This window comes from Thamnophis elegans, chromosome 10, assembly GCF_009769535.1.
Source record: "Thamnophis elegans isolate rThaEle1 chromosome 10, rThaEle1.pri, whole genome shotgun sequence".
In the NCBI taxonomy this organism is placed as follows: Eukaryota; Metazoa; Chordata; class Lepidosauria; order Squamata; family Colubridae; genus Thamnophis; species Thamnophis elegans.
Window position 1 is genome coordinate 67,408,261 of NC_045550.1, and position 24,617 is coordinate 67,432,877.

General features: G+C 48.7%; 1 protein-coding gene across 1 annotated transcript in view; it reads left to right on the forward strand.

The window, feature by feature from the left end:
- LOC116513742 (solute carrier family 12 member 9-like) overlaps window positions 1–20,908 on the forward strand; it is a 97,879-nt gene extending 76,971 nt beyond the window's left edge. Inside the window, exon 10 of the mRNA XM_032224924.1 lies at window positions 20,626–20,908. Within this exon, the coding sequence (XP_032080815.1) occupies window positions 20,626–20,908 (283 nt within the window). The remainder of the gene's footprint in view (window positions 1–20,625) is intronic.
- Window positions 20,909–24,617: the final 3,709 nt, after the last annotated feature.

The window sequence follows — 24,617 nt, forward strand, 5'->3', positions numbered from 1 at the left end:
TCTTCCTCCTCCTCCTCCTCCTCTTCCTCCTCCTCTTCCTCCTCCTCCTCCTCCTCTTCCTCCTCCTCTTCCTCCTCCTCTTCCTCCTCCTCCTCCTCCTCTTCCTCCTCCTCCTCCTCCTCCTCTTCCTCCTCCTCCTCCTCCTCCTTGTGAGATCCTTCTCAGCTGTGTTCACCCAATTTTAGTTTGATTGCCAAAGACAGCCAGCAATGTGTCCTGACTTCAGCTGCTTGGGAGAGTGAGAGGAACAAAAAGAATAAATCCCTCTTTTGACTTAAACTAAAACATACGAAGAACGGTTGCAGGAATTGGGGTATGAGTGAGTCTAGAGAAAAGAAGGACTAGGGGGGACATGGCAGCAGGGTTTTAATATCTGAAGGTAAAGGTTCCCCTCGCACGTATGTGCCAGTCGTTCCCGAATCTAGGGGGCAATTGTCATCTCTGTTTCAAAGCCGAAGAGCCGGCGCTGTCCGAAGACGTCTCCATGGTCATGTGGCTGGCATGACTCAACACCAAAAGCGCATGGAGCACTGTTCCCTTCCCACCAAAGGTGGTCCCTATTTTTCTATTGGCATTTTTTACGTGCTTTCAAACTGCTAGGTTGGCAGAAGCTGGGACAAGTAACGGGAGCTCACTCCGTTACGCGGCGCTCGGGATTCGAACTACCGAACTGCCGACCTTTCTGATCGACAAGCTCAGCGTCTTGACTGCTGAGCCACCACATCCTGCCCAATATTTGAAAGGATGCCTCAAAGAAGAGGGGCTCCAGCTATTCTCCAAAGCACCAGAAGAAGAAACAACGGATGGAACCTCATCGAGGAGAGACGCAACCTGGCGTTAAGGAGAAACTTCCTGACAGTGAGGACATTTAACCAGTGGAACAGCCTGCCACCAGAAGTTGTGGGAGCTCCTTCACAGGAGGTTTTTAAGAAGAAACTGGACAGCCGCCTAAATGAGTCTCTTGCTTGGACAGGGGGTTGGACTAGAAGACCTCCAAGGTCCCTTCTGTTATTCCTCCTCAGTCTTGCTTCTGAGCACCTCAGCTATCTTCCACCAATCTTGGTTTGATTTCTTGGGTGTGTGAGAGGAACAAAAAAAAAACATTTTCTGTGTTTGCCCAACACAGAAAGTCCTCAACTTACAAAACTGAAAAAAAAAAAGAGATTTATGACCGTTTTTCACACTTACGACCGTTGCAGCATCTTCATGGGGACATGATGAAAATTCAGAAGCTTGGCAACTGACTCGTATTTATGACGGCTGCAGTGTTTTCGGCTGTCACCTTGATCCCCTTTTGCGTCTTTCTGACAAAGTAAGTCAGTGGGGTAGCCGGATCCACTTAACAACCGTGTGATCCGCTGAACGACTGCCGTCATAACCCACTGCAGCAAGAAAGGTCGTAAAAATGGGGGCAGAACCCCCACTTCGTAAACGTTTCATTTAGCAGCATAAATTTTGGAGCTCAGTTCCGGTCGTAACTCGAGTATTATTTATTATCTATCTTATTTGGTCGAATTTTGAAGCCACCCGTAACTCTAACGAGGGGGTGTGGGGGGAGAAGAACGGGACTCTGAGCTACGTAGAAAGAAATCATTCAAACACAAAAATGCAATGTTAAATCGTTGAAAAAACATATAGCAAGGACGATCAAAAGTTAATTAAAAGGCAATAATTTGGCTCAAAAACACCAGGAAAATTCACAAGCCTCAAGTTTTATTATTCAAACCCTGATGGTTTATTTGCGCGCAGCCTGGTCAGTATTTATGTACATCGGATCAGCATTTTCTTTAAAGCGGAATCTTCCATTCCAGAATAAAAGCAGACAAGGAGCTTTTAAAGGCAAGGGTTAAATTGTATTTTCTCTCTCCAAACTCTCTGCATTGATTATAATATTTGGATCAAAGGAGGGCATAACGTCAGGGCCAGAATACAGATTTTTCTCCTTTTTTTTTAAAGTGGAAAAAGGCGAATGAGGTCATGGAAAGCATGCCCGTCCGTTGATTTATGACTTCTGAGGAAGTTACACCCCGCATTTCTGGCTCCGGAAGTCAAACCACATCAGCTTAAGATAGCGGCATGGAATAAAAATACCCCTTAAAACCAACTCGGAGCAAAGCAGGAGGTGAAAAAAATGAAAGAAAGGAAAATGCAACAAGAAGCCAGCAAAAATCAATCAGGAATAAAATTAAGGAGTGTTGCAGAATTAAAAAAAAGGAGCAAGGCAGCCAGATCGGTGTTTTTCAATCTAAGAATTTTGAAGATGAGTGTGGACTTCAAATCCCAGAAATCCCCAGCCAGCAGAGTAGATTTCAGGTTGAGGAAGGTTTTGTTCTGCTCCCCAAACACGTCAAACCCTCTGAAATTAACTCAAAAGATTCCTTTATTAGGAGCACCGGTAGCTGGCCAGAAGATGAGTCATTGTCTCCTACATCTATCCATCTCCGTCCCCTGCCTTTTATCCCCAGAGCTAGGGTGAGGCTTCGCTAGCAGCGGTGGCTCTTCCTTCCCAAGGACCGGCCCATAGATTTCCACTGCTCTCCTCTCCTCTGCCTTCTGCACATGTCAGCTGTTCCTCCGCTTTTTCATCAGACCTGATGGCTGACATCATAAATCTGAGCCAATTGCCAACCGTCTGAATTTTGATCACATGACCACGGGGATGCCGCAACGGTCGTAAGTGTGAAAAACGGATCCCAAGTCACCTTTTTCAATGCCGTAAATTTGACGGTCACTAAACTGTTATAAGTTGAGGACTACGTCTACACCAAGGGTGGGTTCCTGCCAGTTCTACGGTCTTCTCTAGAAGAGGTTCCACAAATCTACAGTGGCGTTCAGAACCGGTTCCAGCTCCCTCCCCCCACCCGTCCGCATATCATCAAGATGAAGAGCGAGAGGAGGAATTCTGGGAGTTGAAGTCCACAAGTCTTAAAGCTGTCAAATTTGAACACCCCTAAAGGGTTAGGGGTGCAAGGGTCTTGTAACTCGACAGCTTTAAGACTTGCACACTTCAATGCCAGAATTCCTGAGCCAACATGAAGGGAGGAGGAATTCTGGGAGTTGAAGTCCACAAGTCTTAAAGCTGTCAACTTTGAACACCCCTGGAGTTTTTTTTCTAAAGGATTAGTGGTGCAAGGGTCTTGTAACTTGACAGCTTTAAGACTTGCGTGCTTCAAATGCCAGAGTTTCTGAGCCAACACTTTGGTTGCTAAGCAGGAGCGTTGTTAAGTGAGTTTCACCACATTTTACAAGTTGGCCACACCCACCCAGTCACATGACTGGCAAGCCACTCCCACCCACCCAGTCACATGGCCAGCAAGCCACTCCCACAAAGCAGGCCACACCTACAGAAGAGGTTCTCAAAATGTTTGAATCCCACCACTGCTGTACACCTTCCCAAACCATAAACACATTCTTATTTGTGGCTTTTGGGGGGAAGTGAATATTATTCCTCACCTACTTGGAAACTCCGTTTTTTTAAAGCGGCCCCATGCCTTCCCTCAACCCCGTAGGTTGATCCTCCCAGACTTTCCAAAGCCATTTCTCCCCCCCCCCTTCTGCTCCTCTCCCCATAATTCCACCCTCCCTCCAGTTTCCCTGTCATCAGGTTTTCCTGCACATATGAAATGAAAAGAGATTTTAATTACCTTTCTGCAAAAACAACAATTAGAGAAAATCACAGTGTGTGGGACTCCTGCTTCATCAGTCTCCTGTGCTGGCAGAGAGAAACAGAAGGGGAAAAAAGGGGGAGGGAATGAGCCAGCTCTGGGTTCCAGCTAGTCCTCGACTTACAACAGTTCATTTAGTGACCGTTCAAAGTTACAACAGCACTGGAAAAAGTGACTTACGACCGTTATTCACACTTACACTACCGTTACCGCATCCTCGTGGAACTCTGGCATTTGAAGCACGCAAGTCTTAAAGCTGTCAAGTTACAAGACCCTTGCACCCCTAACCCTTTAGAAAAAAAAAAAAAACCCAGGGGTGTTCAAAGTTGACAGCTTTAAGACTTGTGGACTTCAACTCCCAGAATTCCTCCTCTCGCTCTTCATCTTGATGATGTGCAGACGGGCGGGGGGAGGGAGCTGGAACCGATTCTAAACGGCACGTTAAATTTGGGGAACCTCTTCTATAGAAGAGCTTAGAACTGGCAGGAACCCACCCCTGCCTGGGTCACAGAACCTGCAGCGACCCAGGCTGGCCAGCCTCCGAATTGATTCCCTGGTCTCCATTGGTGTTGCCAGCATGTTTTTTTTGTCCTTTTTTAATGTTCTGTGCATGTGCAGAACATTTCAAGGCAACTGCACACAAAGCAAACCAGCAGGAACCCACCCCTGGGCGGGGCGCATGCAAGAATGTGCACGCGGGGGTGGGGGGAAGCAATGGGGCATGTGCCCCCATGATCCGTTTTTGGTCCCAGCAGGGTGCAGGGAGGCCTGCTAGGCCCAAAACGGAGTGCGGGGTGGGGTGGGGGGAGTGTGTGCATGTGCAGGGGGGTGGGTGGGACGTGCAGGCGGGGTGGTCGCAGGCACATTGCATTATGGGTACACGTGCTTAGCCATCATGGTCCTAGCTGTTGCTTTCGAGTGAGAGATCCAGCATAGCTGGATGGGGGAATTCTGGGAGTTTGAAGTCCACCCCTCTTCCAATTGCCCAGTTGGAAAAACAACGGATACAACAGAAACGCATCCCTTCCCTTCTCTTATTTCTCTCTCTGTGGCATGAATGCAAAAGAACCACTAACAAGGAAGTCAGAAGCGACGCTCGGGAGACGCTCGGGACCTGTGCTTTGCACACAAGCGTCAGCAAAATGCAATTTTATCGGTGTGAAGAGACCGGCTTTGCATTTCTCCAGGCGTGTCTGTCTTTGTGTGTGTCTGTGTGTGTGTGTGTGTGTGTGTGTACCCGAGGGAGAATTACGCCGAAGAATCGCATTAGGGAAAAACCTTTGCAGACTTCCCTCTCTCATCCCTCCCTGGGTGGCTGAAAAAGTGAGGAGCTTTTTCTGTGTACAAAGGATGCCTTGCGCAGCTACACACACACATACACGAGTGTCGGGAGCTGAGCTAAGCACGCTAACGTCATAGGATCCGATCTTGGCAAGTCTCTTTCCGGGCTTGGCCACTTGGCCGGGTGCCCACCATTACCACATCTTGCAGGGGTTACTAGAGGGAGCTTCACAGCCCCTTGTCTCTCCTCCGCTGGTCCTTGCAGATGGGAATTGTCTGGTGGGGGAATTGGGAGTCCCTACGGTGCGCCTGCCCCCTGGTTCCCCCCCCCCCCACACGTCAAGAGTCGCGAGAGGCACCTTAAAATATCACCAGCTCCTTCTGAATGGAGTCGGAGCGGCCGTATAGGAGAGAATGACGGTGGGGGAGGTTATTTATATATTTATTGGCTTGCATCCCATCTTTATTGTTTTTTTTTACAAATAGTTCGAGGCGGTAAAGATATCTAACACACCTTCCTCTTCCTCTTTTCCCCGTATCAACAGCCCTGTGAGGCCGGTTGAGCTGAAAGGGGGGGGGGGGACTGGCCAAGGTGACCCAGCTGGCTTTTAATGCCTAAGATGGGACTAGAAATCTCAGTCTCCTAGTGATTGGCCCAAAGTCACCCAGCTGGATTTTAATGCCTAAGGGGATACTAGAACTGATGGGCCAAGAAAACGGGCTGAAAAAATCCTCGAAAATGGGCTGAAAAAAGCATCAAAAATGGGCCAAGGAAAGCCTCATAATGGGCCGGAAATAGCATCAGAAATGGGCCAAAAAAATCCTTGAAAATGGGCCGAGAAAAGCCTTGAAAATGGGCTGAAAAAATCTTCAAAAATGGGCCGAAAAAAATCCTTGAAAATGGGCCGAGAAAAGCCTCGAAAATGGGCTGAAAAACCATCAAAAATAGGCCAAGAAAAGCCTCATAATGGGCCAAAAACAGCATCAGAAATGGGCCGAAAAAATCCTTGAAAATGGGCCGAGAAAAACCTCAAAAATGGGCTGAAAAAATCTTCGAAAATGGGCCGAAAAAATCCTTGAAAATGGGCCGAGAAAAGCTTCGAAAATGGGCTGAGAAAAGCATCGGAAATGGCCCAAAAAACCTCTTGAAAATGGGCTGAAAAAAGCCTCATAACGGGCCGAAAAAAGCATCGGAAATGGGCTGAAAACGGGCCGAAAAAAGCATCGGAAATGGGCCGAAAAAAATCCTTGAAAATGGGCCGAGAAAAGCCTCAAAAATGGGCCAAAAAAAGGCTCCAAAAATGGGCTGAAAATGCGGCCTGCTGAGGCCAAAAACTTTTTTTTTCTCTTCTATATTTAGATGCGTCTTATACTCTGAAAAATACGGTAGGTAAGGGCCCCTCAGCTGCCCCCAAACCTATTTAGACCCGGAAACCCACCGCTTTATATGCATGAAATTCGGGCTTTAGCTGCTGCACCCAGGGAAGCCATCAGGGCCAAAGAGAATCTTACTGCTTCGGTTTTAATGCTTGGGATTTGAAATGCAATCTCCCAATTTAAGGAAGGTGTGGGGTGCTGCACGGGTGCTGGTTGGTAATATCTTGGGGGGGAGGCGTGTTCCTGGCATGTGACATCTTTAACGTTGGCTGCAGGAGAGGTGTAGAAAATAGGCTCAAGAGGGAGTCGGTGTTGTGTCCGTAATCCTCCTCCCGGGAGTGGATTTGATGGGGGGGGAGGGGGAGACTGGGGGGGGACACCCCCACTCCTGTTGCCAAGGAAGCTTGGAGCCATTATCCCAGCTGGATGCATTAGCGCCGAGCAGCAGAGTTTGGAAGCGGAGGGGGGGAGGAAATTTTGCTGCTTGAGATAGTAATTGTAGGGCCCAGCTAATAGCTGTTATGATTAAGTTCTATTATGGAGTCCTCTCTCTCTCTCTCTCTGGAACTGGTGGGTAGTTTTTTTTTTCTGTTGAGGAACGCAGTGGGGAAGGGGAGGGGGGGTCTGACAGCCCTTCACACAGAGCGACAGAGCCTGGTGCTCCGCGGCTACGCCCCACCCACCCCCAATAGGAACAAAACACTCTCCCACATAATAACCCATAAGTGGTAGCGTCAAGCATTTCCTTGAGCAAGACAAGGATAGGAAAATCTGATGGGAGCCTGCACCCTGGACACCCTCCCCGTTCCATGGGGCACCTCCTTAGAAGCGAGACCCATTGCAAGGACGACCTGTGGGTCACTTCTCTTCCTTTCCACTTGGGCGGTTCAGTTATTGACAGGAAGTCCTCCACGTAGGACCACAACGAAGGCCCAAATTTCCATGGCTAAGCAAGGCACTTGTTCTGTTCTGACCGAGGCTTCCCAAGAGCATGAAACAAACTCCTTCTCCCGACAAAAACCCCTTTTTATTCATTTCCTGTGAATTCTGTGGGTTTTCCTTCATGAGCAGGGGGTTGGAGTAGAAGACCTCCAAGGTCCCTTCCAACTCTGTTAATCCATTATTCTACTACCCATTCCCTTTGCAACCCAAATTAGGGCCTCTTTGGAGCCTCTTGCCCCACCCGCTGTCCAGCTGAGGGCTACGTTGCCTCTTATCAGACAATTCCCTTGGCTGAATCCCTTCTTTCTCCCAAGGTCATCCCCGCATCCCATTACAGAGCTTAAGGAATGGAGAAGGCAATGAAGGGGAAACAAGGCAAAAGAGCCCTGGGATCAGGTCTCCTGCGGGGGGGGGGGGGGCAACCTTTGCAGAAGCTCCCTGTCCTCGGCGGAGATATTGTTTGGCGTTGATTTATGATCCCTTTGGCTTACTTGTACACCGGCCACAATGTGGGTAATGAAATGTTTACAGCCGGTAGCTCTATTTTTCAATGAGCTGAAATACCTCTGATAAGAAGTTGTTTAGAAGCCGTAAATCTCAGGTTGTATAAACTCCCAACCCATCACTTAGCTGTGAATTGCAGGCTCGGGACGGGAAGGGGGGGGGGTCTCAAGCAAAGACACCGGATTGGACGGCAGATTGATGAAGAGCGAGGTTCTCCCCTCCCATTGGCCGGGCGCTGCCGGGAACCCTCCCGAGGGCCCGTCCCCTTGGGCAGATGAGTTGTCAAGTCCCCGCCTATTGGTTAGAGAGCCGAGGATGAGTTGCGAGCTGGCACCCCGTTGGGTAATGAATTACTCCGAGATGTATTTGCTCAGGAGAAGTAAATCTGTTCGGTACATTGTTGCCGAGTTGTGATTATATTGTAGGCACGCTGTGTAAATCACAACGAAGGGCCGTGATAAACGGCGCCCAACTCCACTGCAGGAGGAGGCTACCGTGGATGGGCCGAGTATCTCAAAGCTAGCTGGGTGACCAGCGTCCCCTCCGCTGTCTTTATTCTGGCTTCGCACGGGTGCAAAGCTATGTGGCAGATTGAACGTGGGCTGGGCACTGATGTGTGATGCAGTTGTGCGGTAGCCACACTAGCTGTTCTGACCAAGGCTTCCCGAGAGCCTGAAGCAAACTCCTGGTCCCGACAAAAACCCCTTTTATTAATTGGCTGTGAATTCCGCTCACTCACATCCAGCAAAGTCTTTCGAGGGAGGATTTATGGTCACAGACCTTATCTGGCTTGGAGAGCTGCCAGGCCGATCTCTGCAGAACTTGGCAAGGAGCCTCGGAGAGTCACGAACCAATGAAGCGAACTAATTGTCTCCTGCAAACTCCACTCCCCTTTCGCTCCTCTTTTATGTCCTCTGGGAGGGGCCATTCATCCTCCACCTGTGTCCTTACTCCCAAGTTGACCCCTGTTCTTTAGCTCTTCCCTTCGTCTGGCCACTCTGCGCATGTGCCCACTGGGAACAGGCTCCAGCTGTTCTTCTGCCTCACTGATGTCTGACTCCAAAGGCAGATGATAACTGTCGGATGGCTCTGGCCCCCTCTCTGCCTCCGAAACAGAGACCTCCTCAGAGCCTTCCCCAGACTCCAGGACTGGCCCATCTTCCTCCCCAACCTCCTCACTGTCCGGATCTGCCGCCAGCTCCACTGGCAGGCCACAACACTAGCGAATTTGTGGCAGGGTAATCAAAGCAGCGGGTATCTGTGCTTGGATGTACAGGTAGTCCTCTACTTACGGTAGCCACAATGGGGCCCCAAAAATTTTGTCACTGAGTGAGAAATGTCTTAAGTGAGTTTTGCCCCATTTTACGACTTTCCTTGCCGCATCAATTAAGTGAATCGCAGCACTTATTAAATGAGTAACACGGTTGTAAAGCAAATCTGGCTCCCCCTTTAACTTCGCTTGTCAGAAGGTCGCAAAAGGGATTCGCAAAACGCCTAGGCAAGGTGGTTGGACTAGAGGACCTCTAAGGTCCCTTCCAACTCTGCGATGGTATTATTGTATAAATCAACTTACCTTCGCTACCGGTTCGCGAACGAGACCTTCTGTGCGTGCGCAGAGCGTCAAAAGTGGGGCATGATGACATCCAGGGGGGGTGGGCAGAGTCTCCCACCACTACCACTACCGGAGAGAACCGTCTGAATTGCACCACTGACCAGGACACAGCGACCGTCATAAACAGGAGTCGTTTGTCGAGCATCCAAATGTAAATCACAGAGCCATGGGGATGCTGCAACCGTTGTTAAATGTGAAAAATGGCCATCACTGGTTTCTGTGCCACCGTTGTAACCTCAAATGGTCACTAAATGAACGGCTGTAAGTCAAGGGCTACCTTTAAAAGCAAAACTTTACTTTCTCACTAAGGCAAGCGTGACTCCATGAAACGAAAAGCCTTAACAACCTGTTTTGACTCCCTCCTCCATCCAGTAACGAATTCCGAGACAAGCTTAACTGGAATTTCACAGCACTTTATTAGCAGGAAACATAAACCTCGGTGACTGAAAGCCCAAGCACAACAAACAGATAAGAACCTTGGCAGCAACTCAGACTTCGACAGAGACAGATAACAGCTTCTCCAGCGTTAAGAATGAAGTTGAATCCTGCAAATCAGACTCCTCCCCGAGTGCCTCCTTAAATACAATCTTGAGAGGAGCCTAATTACAACCACCTGGGTCCAATTATCTTTTGTAACTGCGTAGCTGTTCTCTCCGTCGATCTGCCCGGACCACCTCACTTGTCTCCTCGTCACTACTCCAAGGCATGATGTCAGGAGCACACTCCCTTCGGCTTTCACCACTGCTCCATGCGTCAGGCACCTCCTGGTGGCCAACCAGCCTCTCTGTGCCCTGCCCTGTCCAGGGTCCTCCACCTTTTCCAGAGCTGACTCATAAGGCCCCCTCGCTGGCGGAGTCTGTTTGCAGCTCCAACGGCTCCTGCTGGGCCAAAACACAACCATTCGTTTAATGACGGTTCGGAGTTCAAATGGCCCTGAAAACAGTGACTTGTGATTGTTGTTCATACTTACATCCTGGTGGCCATGTGATCAAAATTCAGATGTTTGGCAACTGACTCGTATTTATGACGGTTGCAGGGTCCCCGGATCATGGGAATCCCCTTTTGTGACCTTCTGAGCAGCAGAGCCAATGAGGAAGCCAGGTTCACTTAACAACAGGATTACCCACTGATCAGCTGCAGGGATTCACTCAACAACTATGGCAGGAAAGGTTGTAAAATGGGGCAAAGCTCCCTTAACAACGGGACTTGCTTAATAATGGGAATGTTGAACTCAATTGTGGTCATAAGTTGGGAAAACTACCTGGGTATCACATTTTCTGCATGGTTTCCTCCGTTGGTTTTAACCTCCGTGCCGGCATAAGGACGAGAGAGTCTCCATTAGAGGCAAACCTCCAACTTGAGATTTCTAGGCAGGTGATATTATAGCCATGAGGACTGGAAACCTCTTTTCTTTGTTTGAAAAATGTGCCCAGATTCTGATGATTACATATCAGTGTAAACTAAGCCGTTCAACCGTGGATGTGGGTAATCGCTCTGGCCTTTAGAATTGCACGTCAAATCTCTTTATTACCGTCCTTGACTAGCCTTTACAATTTTTTTTAAAAAATGCAGTTAAAAAGGACAGCGTTTAACCCAACGATTTGTTATTGAAGCATGGGGGAGAAAAATAATACTACAATAAAACAACATTTCTAATTTAAAGCTTTGCACAGTTGTATAACTTGGGGAAGATATTTGGTGGGATTAGCATTCCTTAAAAAACGAGGGACGTAACATTTATCTGTTAGATCCTTGTATATAGAAATGATTGGAGCACCAGTAGAAGGTCATAATTTAACGAGATAGATAGGCAGGCAGGCAGAAAGATAGATGATAGATAGGTAGGTAGATGGGCAGGCAGGCAGGCAGGCAGACAGAAGGGTAGGTAGGCAGGCAGAAGGATAGATGATAGGTAGATATAGATAGATAGATAGATAGATAGATAGATAGATAGATAGATAGATAGATAGATAGATAGATAGATAGATAGATAGATAGATAGATAGATAGATAGATAGATAGATAGATAGATAGATAGATAGATAGATGATAGAAGATAGATAGATGATAGATAGATAGATAGATAGATAGATAGATAGATAGATAGATAGATAGATAGATAGATAGATAGATAGATAGATAGATAGATAGATAGATAGGTGGGCAGGCGGGCAGAAGGGCAGGCAGGCAGGCAGAAAGATAGATGATAGGTAGGTAGGTAGGTAGGTAGGTAGGTAGGTAGGTAGGTAGGTAGGTAGGTAGGTAGGTAGATAGATGATTAGATAGATAGATAGATAGATAGATAGATAGATAGATAGATAGATAGATAGATAGATAGACAGACAGACAGAGAGAGAGGTAGGCAGGCAGAGAGAGAGACAGACAGACAGATACAGAGAGAGAGAGAGAGATAGGCAGGCAGAGAGACAGACAGACAGATACAGACAGACAGATAAATACAGACAGACAGAGAGGCAGGCAGGCAGAGAGAGAGAGAGAGAGAGACAGATACAGAGAGAGAGAGAGAGAGATAGGCAGGCAGAGAGACAGACAGACAGATACAGACAGACAGACAGAGAGGTAGGCAGGCAGAGAGAGAGAGACAGACAGATACAGAGAGAGAGAGAGAGAGAGAGAGAGAGAGAGATAGGCAGGCAGAGAGACAGATAGACAGATACAGACAGATAAATACAGACAGACAGAGAGGCAGGCAGGCAGAGAGAGAGAGATAGGCAGGCAAGCAGGAAGAGAGGTAGGCAGACAGACAGACAGAGACAGACAGAGATAGATAGATAGATAGATAGATAGATAGATAGATAGATAGATAGATAGATAGATAGATAGATAGATAGATAGATGCAGGCAGACAAAGGAGGAAACAAGATGAGGGCGAAGGTAACCTGTGAATTATTCAAACTCTCTTGCTTGTCAGAATGAAATGATGGGCCACTTACGAAGACAGGCGTTTTTTAGAACGACGGTCATGAGTCAACACCCTTTCATGATCCTATAAATCAGTGGCTGATATAGATGACTGCCCTGTTACTATTGCTCTACCGCAAGAGTCTCCAAACTTACCGTAGCAACTTTAAGACATGTGGACTTGCTGGCTGGGGAATTCTGGGAGTTTTAAGTCTACAAGTCTTAAAAGTTGCCAAGTTTGGAGAGCCCTGGCCCACAGGAAGGAGTTCAAGGTGTGAAACCTGTGTGTGTGTTGTATGCACATTCAGCCTCAGCAACCTTAAAATGTGACACACACACCCCAAGAGGCCATCAAGTCCAACCCTGAATCGGTCCAGGGGAATCAGCACAACGGTGCTCTGCCACCTGCCTACGAATCCTTTGCTATGAGGTCTGCAGCGCAGAAAAGCCCATTTCTTTTTAGTCAATGCCCCATCCGTCATCGTCCAGCTTCGGCTCTCCCGACATTGCTCAACTTTAATGGCTGTGCAGTTTAAATAATGTTCTCTCTTTGCAAATTGGGATTGTGGCTTGTGGCCAGGATGCAACACAATGAGGTTGTCATCCCACCATCTCATTCAGAGTCCAAACTTTGAGGTCAGCACAAGCTCGGAGAGATGTTTTTCAGCACCCTGGACAGCAGCTACATGACCATGTATTTTTCCCCCTAAAACTGACCTATATACCATATTTTCTGGAGTATAAGATGCACCAAGATTTTGAAGAAGCAAATTAAAAAAAAATTTTTTTTTGCACTCTGCAGACTTACCAAAAATGGCCCATTTTTCGCAAAAACGGGCATGCATAGCCTTTAGGAGGCTTGTAGAGTATTCCTCGTGGCTGGGGGGGGGGGCAAATATTGGCCTGTTTTTTGTTCATTTCTGCCCTCCCCAACCCCAAGGAGCACTCTGGAAGCCTCCTAAAGGCTATGCATGGCCATTTTTGCAAAGGGGGTGGGATTTTCGGAGGCAAAATAATGCTGTATTCAGTGTATAAGACGCACCCAGATTCTCACCCTCTTTTTTTGAGGGAAAAAGGTGCGTCTTATACTCTGGAAAATACGGTAGGTAGTCCTCGACTCACAGCAGTTCATTTATTGACCGTTCAAAGTTACGACGGCCCTGAAAAAATGGGCTTATCACCTTTTTTTCACACTTAACGACCATTGCAGCAATCCCATGGTCGTATGATCAAAATTTGGATGATTGGCAACTGGTTCATATTTATGAGATATAATATAATATAATAACAGAGTTGGAAAGGAACTTGGAGGTATTCTACTCCAACCCAGTGGTAGGTTTCCATTTTTTTTACTACTGGTTCGCTCGTGCGCATGCCCATGCCCACGCACAACACTTCGGTGCATGCGCAGAGGTGTTTGGGCGGGTAGGCGGAGCCTCCTGCCGTCGCCACTACCAGTTCGCCCGATCTGGGCTGAACCGGGAGCAAACCACCTCTGGTCCAATCCCCTGCCTAGGCAGGAAACCCTACACCATTTCAGACAAATGGCTATCCAACATCTTCTTAAAGACTTCCAGTGTTGGGGCATTCACAACTTCTGGAGGCAACTTCTGTTCCACTGATTAATTGTTCTAACTCTCAGGAAATTTCTCCTCAGTTCTAGGTTGCTTCTCTCCTTGATTAGTTTCCACCCATTGCTTCTTGTTCTGTCCTCAGGTGCCTTGGAGAATAGTTTGACTCCCTCTTCTTTGTGGCAACTCCTGAGATATTGAAAGACTGCTATCATGTCTCCCCTAGTCCTTCTTTTCATTAAACTAGACATACCCAGTTCCTGCAACTGTTCTTCGTATTTTTTAGTCTCCAGTCCCCTAATCCTCTTTCTTGCTCTTCTCTGCACTCTTTCTAGAGTCTCCACATCTTTTCTACATCGTGGAGACCAAAACTGAATGCCGTATTCCAAGTGCGGCCTTACCAAGGCATCATAAAGTGGTATTAACCCTTCACGGGATCTTGATTCTACCCCTCTGTTAATGCAGACTGGGACTGCAACGTTAGCTGAGCAAGACTCTCAACAGCAAGAAAATTGCAAGTGGCAGTCAGATTGTTCTTTTCCGCAAAGCTAAAATGCGTCTGGCCATTGGCGGAGAGGCAAATCTGCATTCGCGAGACATCCCTTTTTCAGGGGGATGTGAAAATATTCTCACTGGCGAGGAAAAATAGCTCTCGAGTGCCTGTAATCTCCACTTCCTCTCTGCATTTCTGAAGGAAATTCTCAATGTGCTGATTTCTAAGTAGCTGCTAATTGATAATTAGCCAGTTTTTCAGCCTTGTGGGGCTGTCAGGGAGAAAAAGATTGCTAAGAAATGTACTTTGGTGCTTGAAATGAGGGGACAAGCAAGGAAGGAAAAGGGGCGAAAATACCACTTGGCGGGGCTCACTAGCATTAATAGTTTAAATCCAGTTTTAAGAATGGGTAGATTCTTAACAGGGAAAAATTAAATTTCATGCCTAGGAAATCTAAATCCTGTTTCAGCAAAAGGGAGGGCTCTCTTGTGCCCAGCGGTCAGTGAAGGTGGCATCAGATTCGGACAGTGAGGAGGTTGGGGAGGAAGATGGGCCAGTCCTGGAGATTGGGGAAGGCTCTGATGAAGGCTTATTGTCGGAGGCAGAGAGGGGGCCAGGGCTGTATGCCAGTTATCAGCTGCCTTCGGAGTCAGACATCAGTGAGGCAGAAGAACAGCTGGAGCCTGTTCCCAGTGTGCACATGCGCAGAGTGGCCAGACGAAGGGAACAGCTAAAGAACAGGGGTCGACTTGGGAGGAAGGCCACAGGGGGACAATGAATGGCCCCTCCCAGAGGAAATAAAAGAGGAGCGAAAGGGGAGTGGAGTTTGCAGGAGACAATTAGTTTGCTTAATTGGTTCGTGACTCTCCGAGGCTCCTTGCCAAGTTCTGCAGATCTCGGCCTGGCAGCTCTCCAAGCCAGATAAGGTCTGTGACCGTAAATCCTCCCTTGAAAGACTTTGCTGGATGTGAAGGAGCAGAATTCACAGTCAATTAATAAAAGGGGTTTTTGTCTGGACCAGGAATTTGTTTCAGGCTCTTGGGAAGCCTCGGTCAGAACAGGCTCATTGCATTTGCATTACAAAGGTAGTCCTCGACCTACAACGGTGTGTTTAGTGACCGTTCAAAGTTACGACGGCACTGGAAAAAAGTGAGTTACGACCATTTTTCACACTTAACGAATATTGCAGCGTTCCCCGTGGTCATGTGATCAAAATTCAGACCCTTGGGAACTGACTCATATTTATGACGGTGGTGGTGGTCACGTGCTCCCCTTTTGTGACCTCCTGGCAAGCAAAGTCACTGGTGAAGCCAGATCCACTTCACCACCATGTCACGTATTTAACGACTGCAGCGATTCACTTAACAACGGCGGCAAAGAAGGTGGTAATATAGGGTAAAACTCCCCTTAACAAATGTCTCGCTTAGCAACGTCAATTTTGGGCTGAATTGTGGTCGTAAATCAAGGACAACCCTGTCGTTTCGATTCCAGTTTTAAGGATGGGTGGCTCCGTGCTAGTTGTGGGGGAGAAATTTCTTAACTTTCTTAATGGGGGGAAAAAATTGAGTTTCAGACCTAGGAAAATCTAAATCCTCTTCCAGCAAAAAGAGTGGGAATTTGGTTGCCTTCCGCATAGCGTGTGGATCGGCACAATTCTGCGCCAGACATTTGTGAGCATGTTAGCTGTCTTGTCATCTTCTTGTCGTTTTGCCCGTCGTGGGCGTGTCGTTAGGCGTGCAAATTCTCGGCGTCTCTTGGTCCATCTGGGAAATCGTCGTTTTGACAAGTGTGCAAGCGTTTCACACCTGCCCCGACAGATTTTGCAGCTACCTAGACAATATCTCCTTTTTTGTTTTTGTTTTTTTAAGGGGAAAAAAAAGTGAATTCTGCCTCCAGCTCCATATTCTCCCTGAGCTGTGAGAGTTTTTTTGGTGGGGGGATGTAGTTTTTAGCAGCTGGCACCTGCTTGCCAGCTTGACATCAATACCTGGGAAAATCCTGGAAGAGACAGTCAAGCAGTGGATTCGGGAGGACTAGAAATGAACTAAGGTTCAGTTGCTAAGTTGCTGAGCTTGTCAATCAAAAAGGTCGGCAGTTTGGTGGTTCGAATCCCTAGTGCCGCATAACGGAGGGAGCTCCGGTGACTTTGTCCCAGCTTCTGCCAACCTAGCATTTCGAAAGCACGTAAAAAATGCAAGTAGAAGAATAGATATCACCTTTGGTGGGAAGGTAGCAGCGTTCCATGTGCCTTCGGCATTGAGTCATGCCGGCCACATGACCACGGAGACATCTTCAGACAGATGAATGCCACTTTTACGTGGAAATACAACTCCTATCGTGGGGACAGGGTGGTGGCTCAGTGGCTAAGATGCTGAGCTTGTCGATCAGAAAGGTTGATGGTTCAAATCCCGAGCGCTGTGTAACGGAGGGAGCTCCCATGACTTGTCCCAGCTTCTGCCAACCTAGCATTTCGAAAGCACGTAAAAAATGCAAGTAGAAAAATAGGTACCACCGTTGGTGGGAAGGGAACAGCGTTCCATGCGCCTTAGGCATTGAGTCATGCCAGCCACATGACCACGGAGAAGTCTTCGGACAGGGCTGGCTCTTTGGCCTTGAAACGGAGATGAGCACCGCCCCCTAGAGTCGGGAACGACTAGCACAGATGTGCGAGGGAAACCTTTACCTTTAGAAATGAACTAGAAACCAGCGTTACCACCTTTCTTGGCCCCGTTGTTAAAGCTGCAATTGTTAAGTTAGTCACACGGTGTGCGAAGCAAACCTGCGACAAATCCACTTAACAATTTTTTTCACTTCGCAACGTAAACTGTGGTCATAAGTTGAGAGCTACCTGTTAACCACCATTTGCGTTAATGACATGTCTCTTCTCCCCTCCAAATTGGGGTGGGCAGGGGGCTGTAGAAGCCCAAGGTGCCCTCCCTCCCCGCTGCTTGGTGCCCTCCCTCCGCTCGAGAGACCCTAGCAAAGTGGGGGGAGGGCAGAGCAATGCGAGGCCCGAAGAGCTCGGCTTTCGTTTTTAAATCTTCCTTTGCAATTGAGATAAGACAGCGGGTTAGATGAGAATAATTTAATTAAGTTGCCGAAAGGCCGCGGAGTCCTCTCTGCCTGACAATAAGCTGCCCCCTCGGAGCAGGATTGATGGCCTTTCCCACTAGTTTCTCCCCCCCCCCCCGAACCCACCCCTCCCTGCAATCGGAAATTAAAAACCAGAATTGGAATTAAAAACACTCAAATACTTTCTGTGCCTGATCTGGGCAGTGCCAGTGATGCCAACCTTCCTCCCGAGGAATACCCAGCTCCCTTTATTACAGAAAAATAATTGAGGCTTGTGTTCCAGTTGTTAGACACATAAGCAACTTGTGGGGGGTGGAGGGGGGGATGAAAGAAAGGAGATATTAACCTGTATTTCTAGGCTGATCTGTCTCACCTAGATCCAGGGTTCACCTGTATGTTTTCTCATTTTATTCCTCGTTTTATGCCACAGTTGTTAAGTGAATCCCTTGCAGGGTTCCAAAAAACACCCACCCCCCCCAAAGAAATAAAACTCCAAGGCTTGGGTTTCCTCAAAGTTCCACTTCATTAGAGATGTAGTGATGGCACATCTGGGAACTCCCAGGACTAGAACTCCCCATCTCCTGGTGATTGGCCCAAAATATCCAGTTGGCTTTCATGCCTAAGGTGGCACTAGAACTTCCTGTCTCCTGGTGACTGGCCCAAAGTCACCCATGAGGCTTTCATACCTAAGCCAGGACTAGAACTCCCAATCTCCTGGTGAATGGCCCAAAATATCCAGTTGGCTTTCATGCCTAAGATGGCACTAGAACTTCCCGTCTCCTGCTGACTGGCCCAAAGTCATCCATGAGGCTTTCATACCTAAGGCAGGACTAGAACTCCCAATCTCCTGGTGATTGGCCCAAAGTCATCCATGAGGCTTTCATACCTAAGGCAGGACTAGAACTCCCCATCTCCTGGTGATTGGCCCAAAGTATCCAGTTGGCTTTCATGCCTAAGGTGGCACTAGAACTTCCCGTGTCCTGGTGATTGGCCCAAAGTCACCCTGCTGGCTTTCATGCCTAAAGCAGGACTAGAACTTCCGATCTCCTGGTGATTGACCCAAAGTCACCCTGCTGGCTTTCATGCCTAAAGCAGGACTAGAACTTCCTGTCTCCTGGTGACTGGCCCAAAGTCACCCATGAGGCTTTCATACCTAAGCCAGGACTAGAACTCCCAATCTCCTGGTGAATGGCCCAAAATATCCAGTTGGCTTTCATGCCTAAGATGGCACTAGAACTTCCCGTCTCCTGCTGACTGGCCCAAAGTCATCCATGAGGCTTTCATACCTAAGGCAGGACTAGAACTCCCAATCTCCTGGTGACTGGCCCAAAGTACCCAATTGGCTTTCATGCCTAAGGCAGGACTAGAACTCCCTAGTCTCCCACTTTCTCGCCCGGTGCCTTAACCACCCAACCAAGCTGGCTCACTTTAAGACGAAATCTCTCCCCGTTTCCTACCACCGCATACTCAACCTGATCATAAGTGAACTGTCGGTGAACTTTTTCTATCTTCTCCAGTGTAAATGGTCGGGCACTCCGGAGCGATATGGATTTGGCAAGGGAAAGGAAATTCCGGGATAAAACATTTGTATGCAAAGGAATTTTTTTTCTCTCTCTCTCTCTCTCTCTCCCTCTCTCCGGCCGTTCATTCATTTTAGATGCGCAGAAGTAGCTTGACAGCTATTCCAGAATCCCTTTTCAACACAAGTACTTTGTGGTTAGAGATGAGTGCGCTGCACACCCCCTTAATCGTTCCACTGGGGGGGAAAAGTTATGTATTATGTATTCATTGTCTTGAAAGATTATTAACCAACTGCAAGTCTTCGGGGACCCGGCAGGCTGAAGCCTAAATAAAGACTCCTATTTCCTTTAACCTCCCTAGGAATTCCAGCCCAAACACATTTTTGGGTGTTTGAATGATCCGTCTGGTGGGAGCATCCGCAATGGGGGAGTGGGGGGGGGGGTACGTGGAGAGTCCCATGTTTTCATAAAAATTGCAAAGTTCTAAGCCTGTGCGATTCTGCAGGTGGTCCTCAACTTAACGATGACTTGGGGTGCGGCAAGAAAGGTCGTAAAACGGGGCAAAACTCACTTAACAACGGTCTGGGTTGAGCGATGGCAATTTTGGACTCTGTTGGGGTTGTAAGTCGAGGGCTAATTGTAGCAGTCTTCCAATACTTCAGGGGTCGTCCCAGAGACTAAAAGGGTCAGCCTATTCTCCAAAGCAGGGGTCTCCAACCTTGGCAACTTTAAGCCTTGGCGGACTTCAACTCCCAGAATTCCCCAGCCAGCTGGCTGGGGAATTCTGGGAGTTGAAGTCCGCCAAGGCTTAAAGTTGCCAAGGTTGGAGACCCCTGCTTCAAAGCCCCTGAGGGCAGGACAAGAAGCAACGGATGGAAATCCATCGAGGAGAGAAGCAACCTAGACCGAAGGAGAAAGTCCCCGACAGTGAGAACAATTAACCAGTGGAACAACTTTCCACTTGAAGTTGTGCGTTCCCCATCACGGGAGGTTTTTAACAAAAAGACTGGGCAACCATTGGTCTAAAACAGTACAGGGTCTCCTGCTTGAGCAGGGGGGCTGGACTAGAAGGCCGCCAAGGTCCCTTCCAGCCCTATTATTCGATGTTCGAAGGGATCCATTCAGCGGACAGATGAATGCCACTTTTACGTGGAAACACAACTCCTATAGCGGGGACAGGGTGGTGGCTCAGTGGCTAAGATGCCGAGCTTGTTGATCAGAAAGGTCGGTGGTTCAAATCCAGAGCACCGCGTAACGGAGGGAGCTCCCGTGACTTGTCCCGTAGCTTCTGCCAACCTAGCAATTCGAAAGCACGTAAAAAATGCAAGTGGAAAAGTAGGGACCACCTTTGGTGGGAAGGGAACAGCGTTCCGTGGGCCTTCGGCGTTGAGTCATGCCGGCCACATGACCACGGAGACGTCTTCGGACAGCGCTGGCTCTTGGGCTTTGAAACGGAGATGAGCACCGCCCCCTAGAGTTCGGGAAGGACTAGCACAGATGTGCGTGGGGGAGCCTTTACAACTCCCATCCGCTCCTCCGGGGCTTCGGGAGCTGTAGATCAAGACCTGGCCATTACACTTCAAAGCAGAGCATCTCCCCCCTCCCCACCACCACCAAGAAGGGATCCCAGGTGTCCTAACTCCTGTTCCCTGTTCTCCTTCCTCAGGCCCACCTTCAAGTATTTCACGTGGCACACCTGCGTGCTGGGCATTGCCGGCTGTGTCGTGATGGTGTTCCTCATCAGCCCAATCTACGCTTCGGCCAGCGTGGTCTTCATGGTCATCCTGCTGGTGGCCCTCCATTACCTGTCCCCCAGCAGCAGCTGGGGCTACATCAGCCAAGCTTTGATCTTCCATCAGGTAAGGAACATCCCAACGGGGGACCCTCTGCGGGGGTCTCAGGCGCCACAGGAACAGACTTTCCTCGGGAATCTGGAGCAGAAACGTTAAGCTTGGGCACCACCATGAATTGAGAACGTTGGTTATTTACGAAAGGGAGGTCCAATTTATGGTCGAAGACCGTGACGGACAGCCTATGGCACGCATGGCACAGGCCTCTCTGTGGGCACGTCGCCCCAGCCCAGCTCCACCATCCATGCTTAGGTGCCTCCCACCAGCCAATTGGTCTCTGGGTCTCTCGCATGAGGGGGGGGGGCATTTGCATTGCATTTGGGGGGGATCACGTGACTCCCCCACGCCCCATTTTGGCTTCCAGGTTGGTGCAGGAGGTTGGGGACGCGAAAGCAATCATGTGTGCATGCACGGGGGGGGGGGGGGGGCACATGCAGGGGAAGGTCCGGGGTTGGGTTCCTGCCAGTTCTAAGCTCTTCTATGAAAGAGGTTCCACAAATCTACAGTGCCGTTTAGAACCAGTTCCAGGATTTATATTCCTTGCAGACAGCTGATCCTGTGCCTCCTTTTAGAGCAGAACTCTTCTGGCTGGAGAATTCCGGGAGTTGAAGTCCACACGTCTTAAAAGTTGCCAAGTTGGGGGGGGGGGGGGGGGCTGTTTTAGAGGGTCGGTTTACAGAGTCAGCATATCGTCCCCCAACAACAATCCGGGTCCTCATTTCACCCACCTCGGAAGGATGGAAGGCTGAGTCAACCTTTGAGCTGGTGAGATTTGAACAGCCGAACTGCAGATAGCAGTCAGCTGAAGTGGCCCGCACCCTAACCACTGCGCCACCTCAGCGCAGGTTCCTGTAGCTGGCAATTTATTCCCTCTGGAAATCCATTCCACGCCATTCCCAAGGTCTTCATCCCAAATTCTATAGCTAAAGGTCTGTAGAGATTCTCCGTCATCCAGGTTCTGGTTCTCCCACAGGTGCTTTTTTCAGGAGGCACCTGGGCTTCCTTGTTTTTGTTTTTTTTTCTTTTGAAGAGGTTTCACTTTTCATCCAAGAAGCTTCTTCAGCTCTGACCAGATAGTGAGGAAGAGCTGGAGAAGCTTCATGGATGAGGAGGAGCAAAATGTCTTCAAATGGAAAAAAAACATGGAATCCCAGTTGCCTCCTGAAAAAAAATCACCTTTGGGACCACCAGCACCTGGATGACGGAGAATCTCTACAGGCTGTTGAGCCACGTATCACCCATTCTAGGGACGCGGTGGCTAAGACGCTGCGCTTGTCAATCAGAAAGGTCGGCAGTTCGACAGTTCGAATCCCTAGTGCTGCATAACGGAGGGAGCTCCCGTGACTTGTCCCAGCTTCTGCCAACCTAGCAGTTTCAAAGCACGTAAAAATGCAAGTAGAAAAATAGGCACCACCTTTGGTGGGAAGGGAACAGCGTTCCGTGCGTCTTCGGCGTTGAGTCATGCCGGCCACGTGACCACGGAGACGTCTTCGGACAGTGCTGGCTCTTTGGCTTTGAAACGGAGCTGAGCACCGCCCCCTAGAGTTGGGAACGACTGGCACATACATGCGAGGGGAACCTTCAACCCCCCCATTCTATACCTGTTCCCTTGTTTTTTTCTTGCATAAACATCCAGCCTTACTTTTCTCTCCATTAAATTTCGTTTTTATTAGGAGGCGGATCGGCCGTCTCCATCTTCTTGCCCCCCCCTGCCCCTCCCGTTGCTCCGTTGCCAATCCCGGAGCAGGTGGTCATCCTTATTGGAGATTAATTTTCCTCCGAAAGAATTAACAGCATTCCAAATTTGCATCTGCTTCCTTTGCCGGGGATTCTTCTGTATCCGCATCCACCCTTTGAGCCGACGGCTCGCCCTTCCAGCTGGTGTGATGCCCGCCCTCTGCCTTTCCCCGGGAACCATGCCCGGCTCCTGCAAACTGGGCCCGTTGCCCAGCCCCAGCCTTTTAATTTGGGTGTCATAAAACCGACATTTAAAAGCTCTAGTTAAGGGGTTTAATGGAAGAGTCTTATTAGCCAGCTGCTGTTTCCCTGCGCTGCCTGGCAGAGCCCGAACCCTCCTGGGGGCAGATCAGCTTGTTTGATCAGGCGGTTTGCTTGGCATTTGGCTGGCGATGCCAGGCCGTCCCTTCTGCACATCTTGTGATGGGCCTTGTCGTTTAGACCTCACCCCCCCCCCCTCCATGCTTACCAACCTTGTGGGTTCCTGCGTCTCTTGCTCTGGATGCAGGAAAGGGCCACCGTGGAGGCTCTGAAGTAGTCCTTGACTTACGGCCACAACTCAGCCCCAAACAACGGTTGCTAAGTCAGACAACTGTTAAGTGACTTTAGCCTCGTTTTACGACCTTTCTTGCTGTTAAGTGTGAATCACTGAAGTTCAGAGGTGGCATTCAGCCGGTTCTGGAGAACTGATAGTGGAAATTTTGAGTAGTTTGGAGAACCAGCAAATAGGCTGGCCACGCCCCTCCTGCCTCCCAGCTGATCTTCTTCTGTTGCCCAGAACAGGAGAACGGAGCTGGAAAGCAGGTTAGTGGGGAGGGGAGGGAATGGGGATTTTGCAGTAGCCTTCCCCTGCCACGCCCACCAAGCCACGCCCACAGAACCGGTAGTAAAAAAAATTGAATCCCACCCTACTGCTTCAGTTGTTAAGTTACTTGTCAATTGAATCTGGCTTCCCTATTGACTCTGCTTGTCGGAAGGTGGTAAAAGGGGATCGCGTTACCCCGGGACGATGCAACCGTCATAAATAGGAGTCAGCCGTCGTCTTAATTTTGAACACGTGACCCTGGGGATACTGTAACGGCCATGCAAAAATCCGTCCTCAGTCACTTTTTTCAGGCCCGTTGCACCATTGAATGGCCACTCAATGAACTGTTGCAGGTTGAAGGCTACCTGTAGATAAGTGTTTCTCAACCTTGAGAATTTTAAGGTGAATAGAATAGAATAGCAGAGTTGGAAGGGACCTTGGAGGTCTTCTAGTCCAACCTCCTGCCTAGGCAGGAAACCCTATACCGTTTCAGACAAATGGCTCTCCAACATCTTCTTAAAGACTTCCAGTGTTGGGGCATTCACAACTTCTGGAGGCAACTTCTGTTCCACTGATTAATCGTTCTCACTGTCAGGAAATTCCTCCTCAGTTCTAAGTTGCTTCTCTGCTTGATTAGTTTCCCCCCATTGCTTCTTGTTCTACCCTCAGGTGCCTTGGAGAATAGCTTGACTCCCTCTTCTTTGTGGCAACCCCTGAGATATTGGAAGACTGCTATCATGTCTCCCCTGGTCCTTCTTTTCATTAAACTAGACATACCCAATTCCTGCAATTGTTCCTCATATTTTTTAGCCTCCAGTCCCCTAATCCTCTTTGTTGCTCTTCTCTGCACTCTTTTGAGAGTCTCCGCATCTTTTCTACATCGTGGCGACCAAAACTGGATGCAAATATTCCAAGTGTGGCCTTTCCAAGGCCTTATAAAGTGGTATCAACCCTTCATGTGATCTTGATTCCATCCCTCTGTTGATGCATCCTAGAACTGTGTTGGCTTTTTTGGCAGCTTCTGCCCGCGGCTGGCTGATACTTAAACAGTGATCCACCAGGATGCCTAAATCCCTCTCACTTACTACTATTGAGCCAGGTATCACATCTACTCTATAGGTGTGTGGACTTAAGCTCCCAGACTCCCCAGCCAGACGTCTTCCTCCTCCTGCTCGTACCAACTTCTCGTAGGAGGCCACCCAAGACAATTTTGATTGCTTTCCCAGACACAACACATGATGAACTTCCTCCCCTCAGTGCTAATAT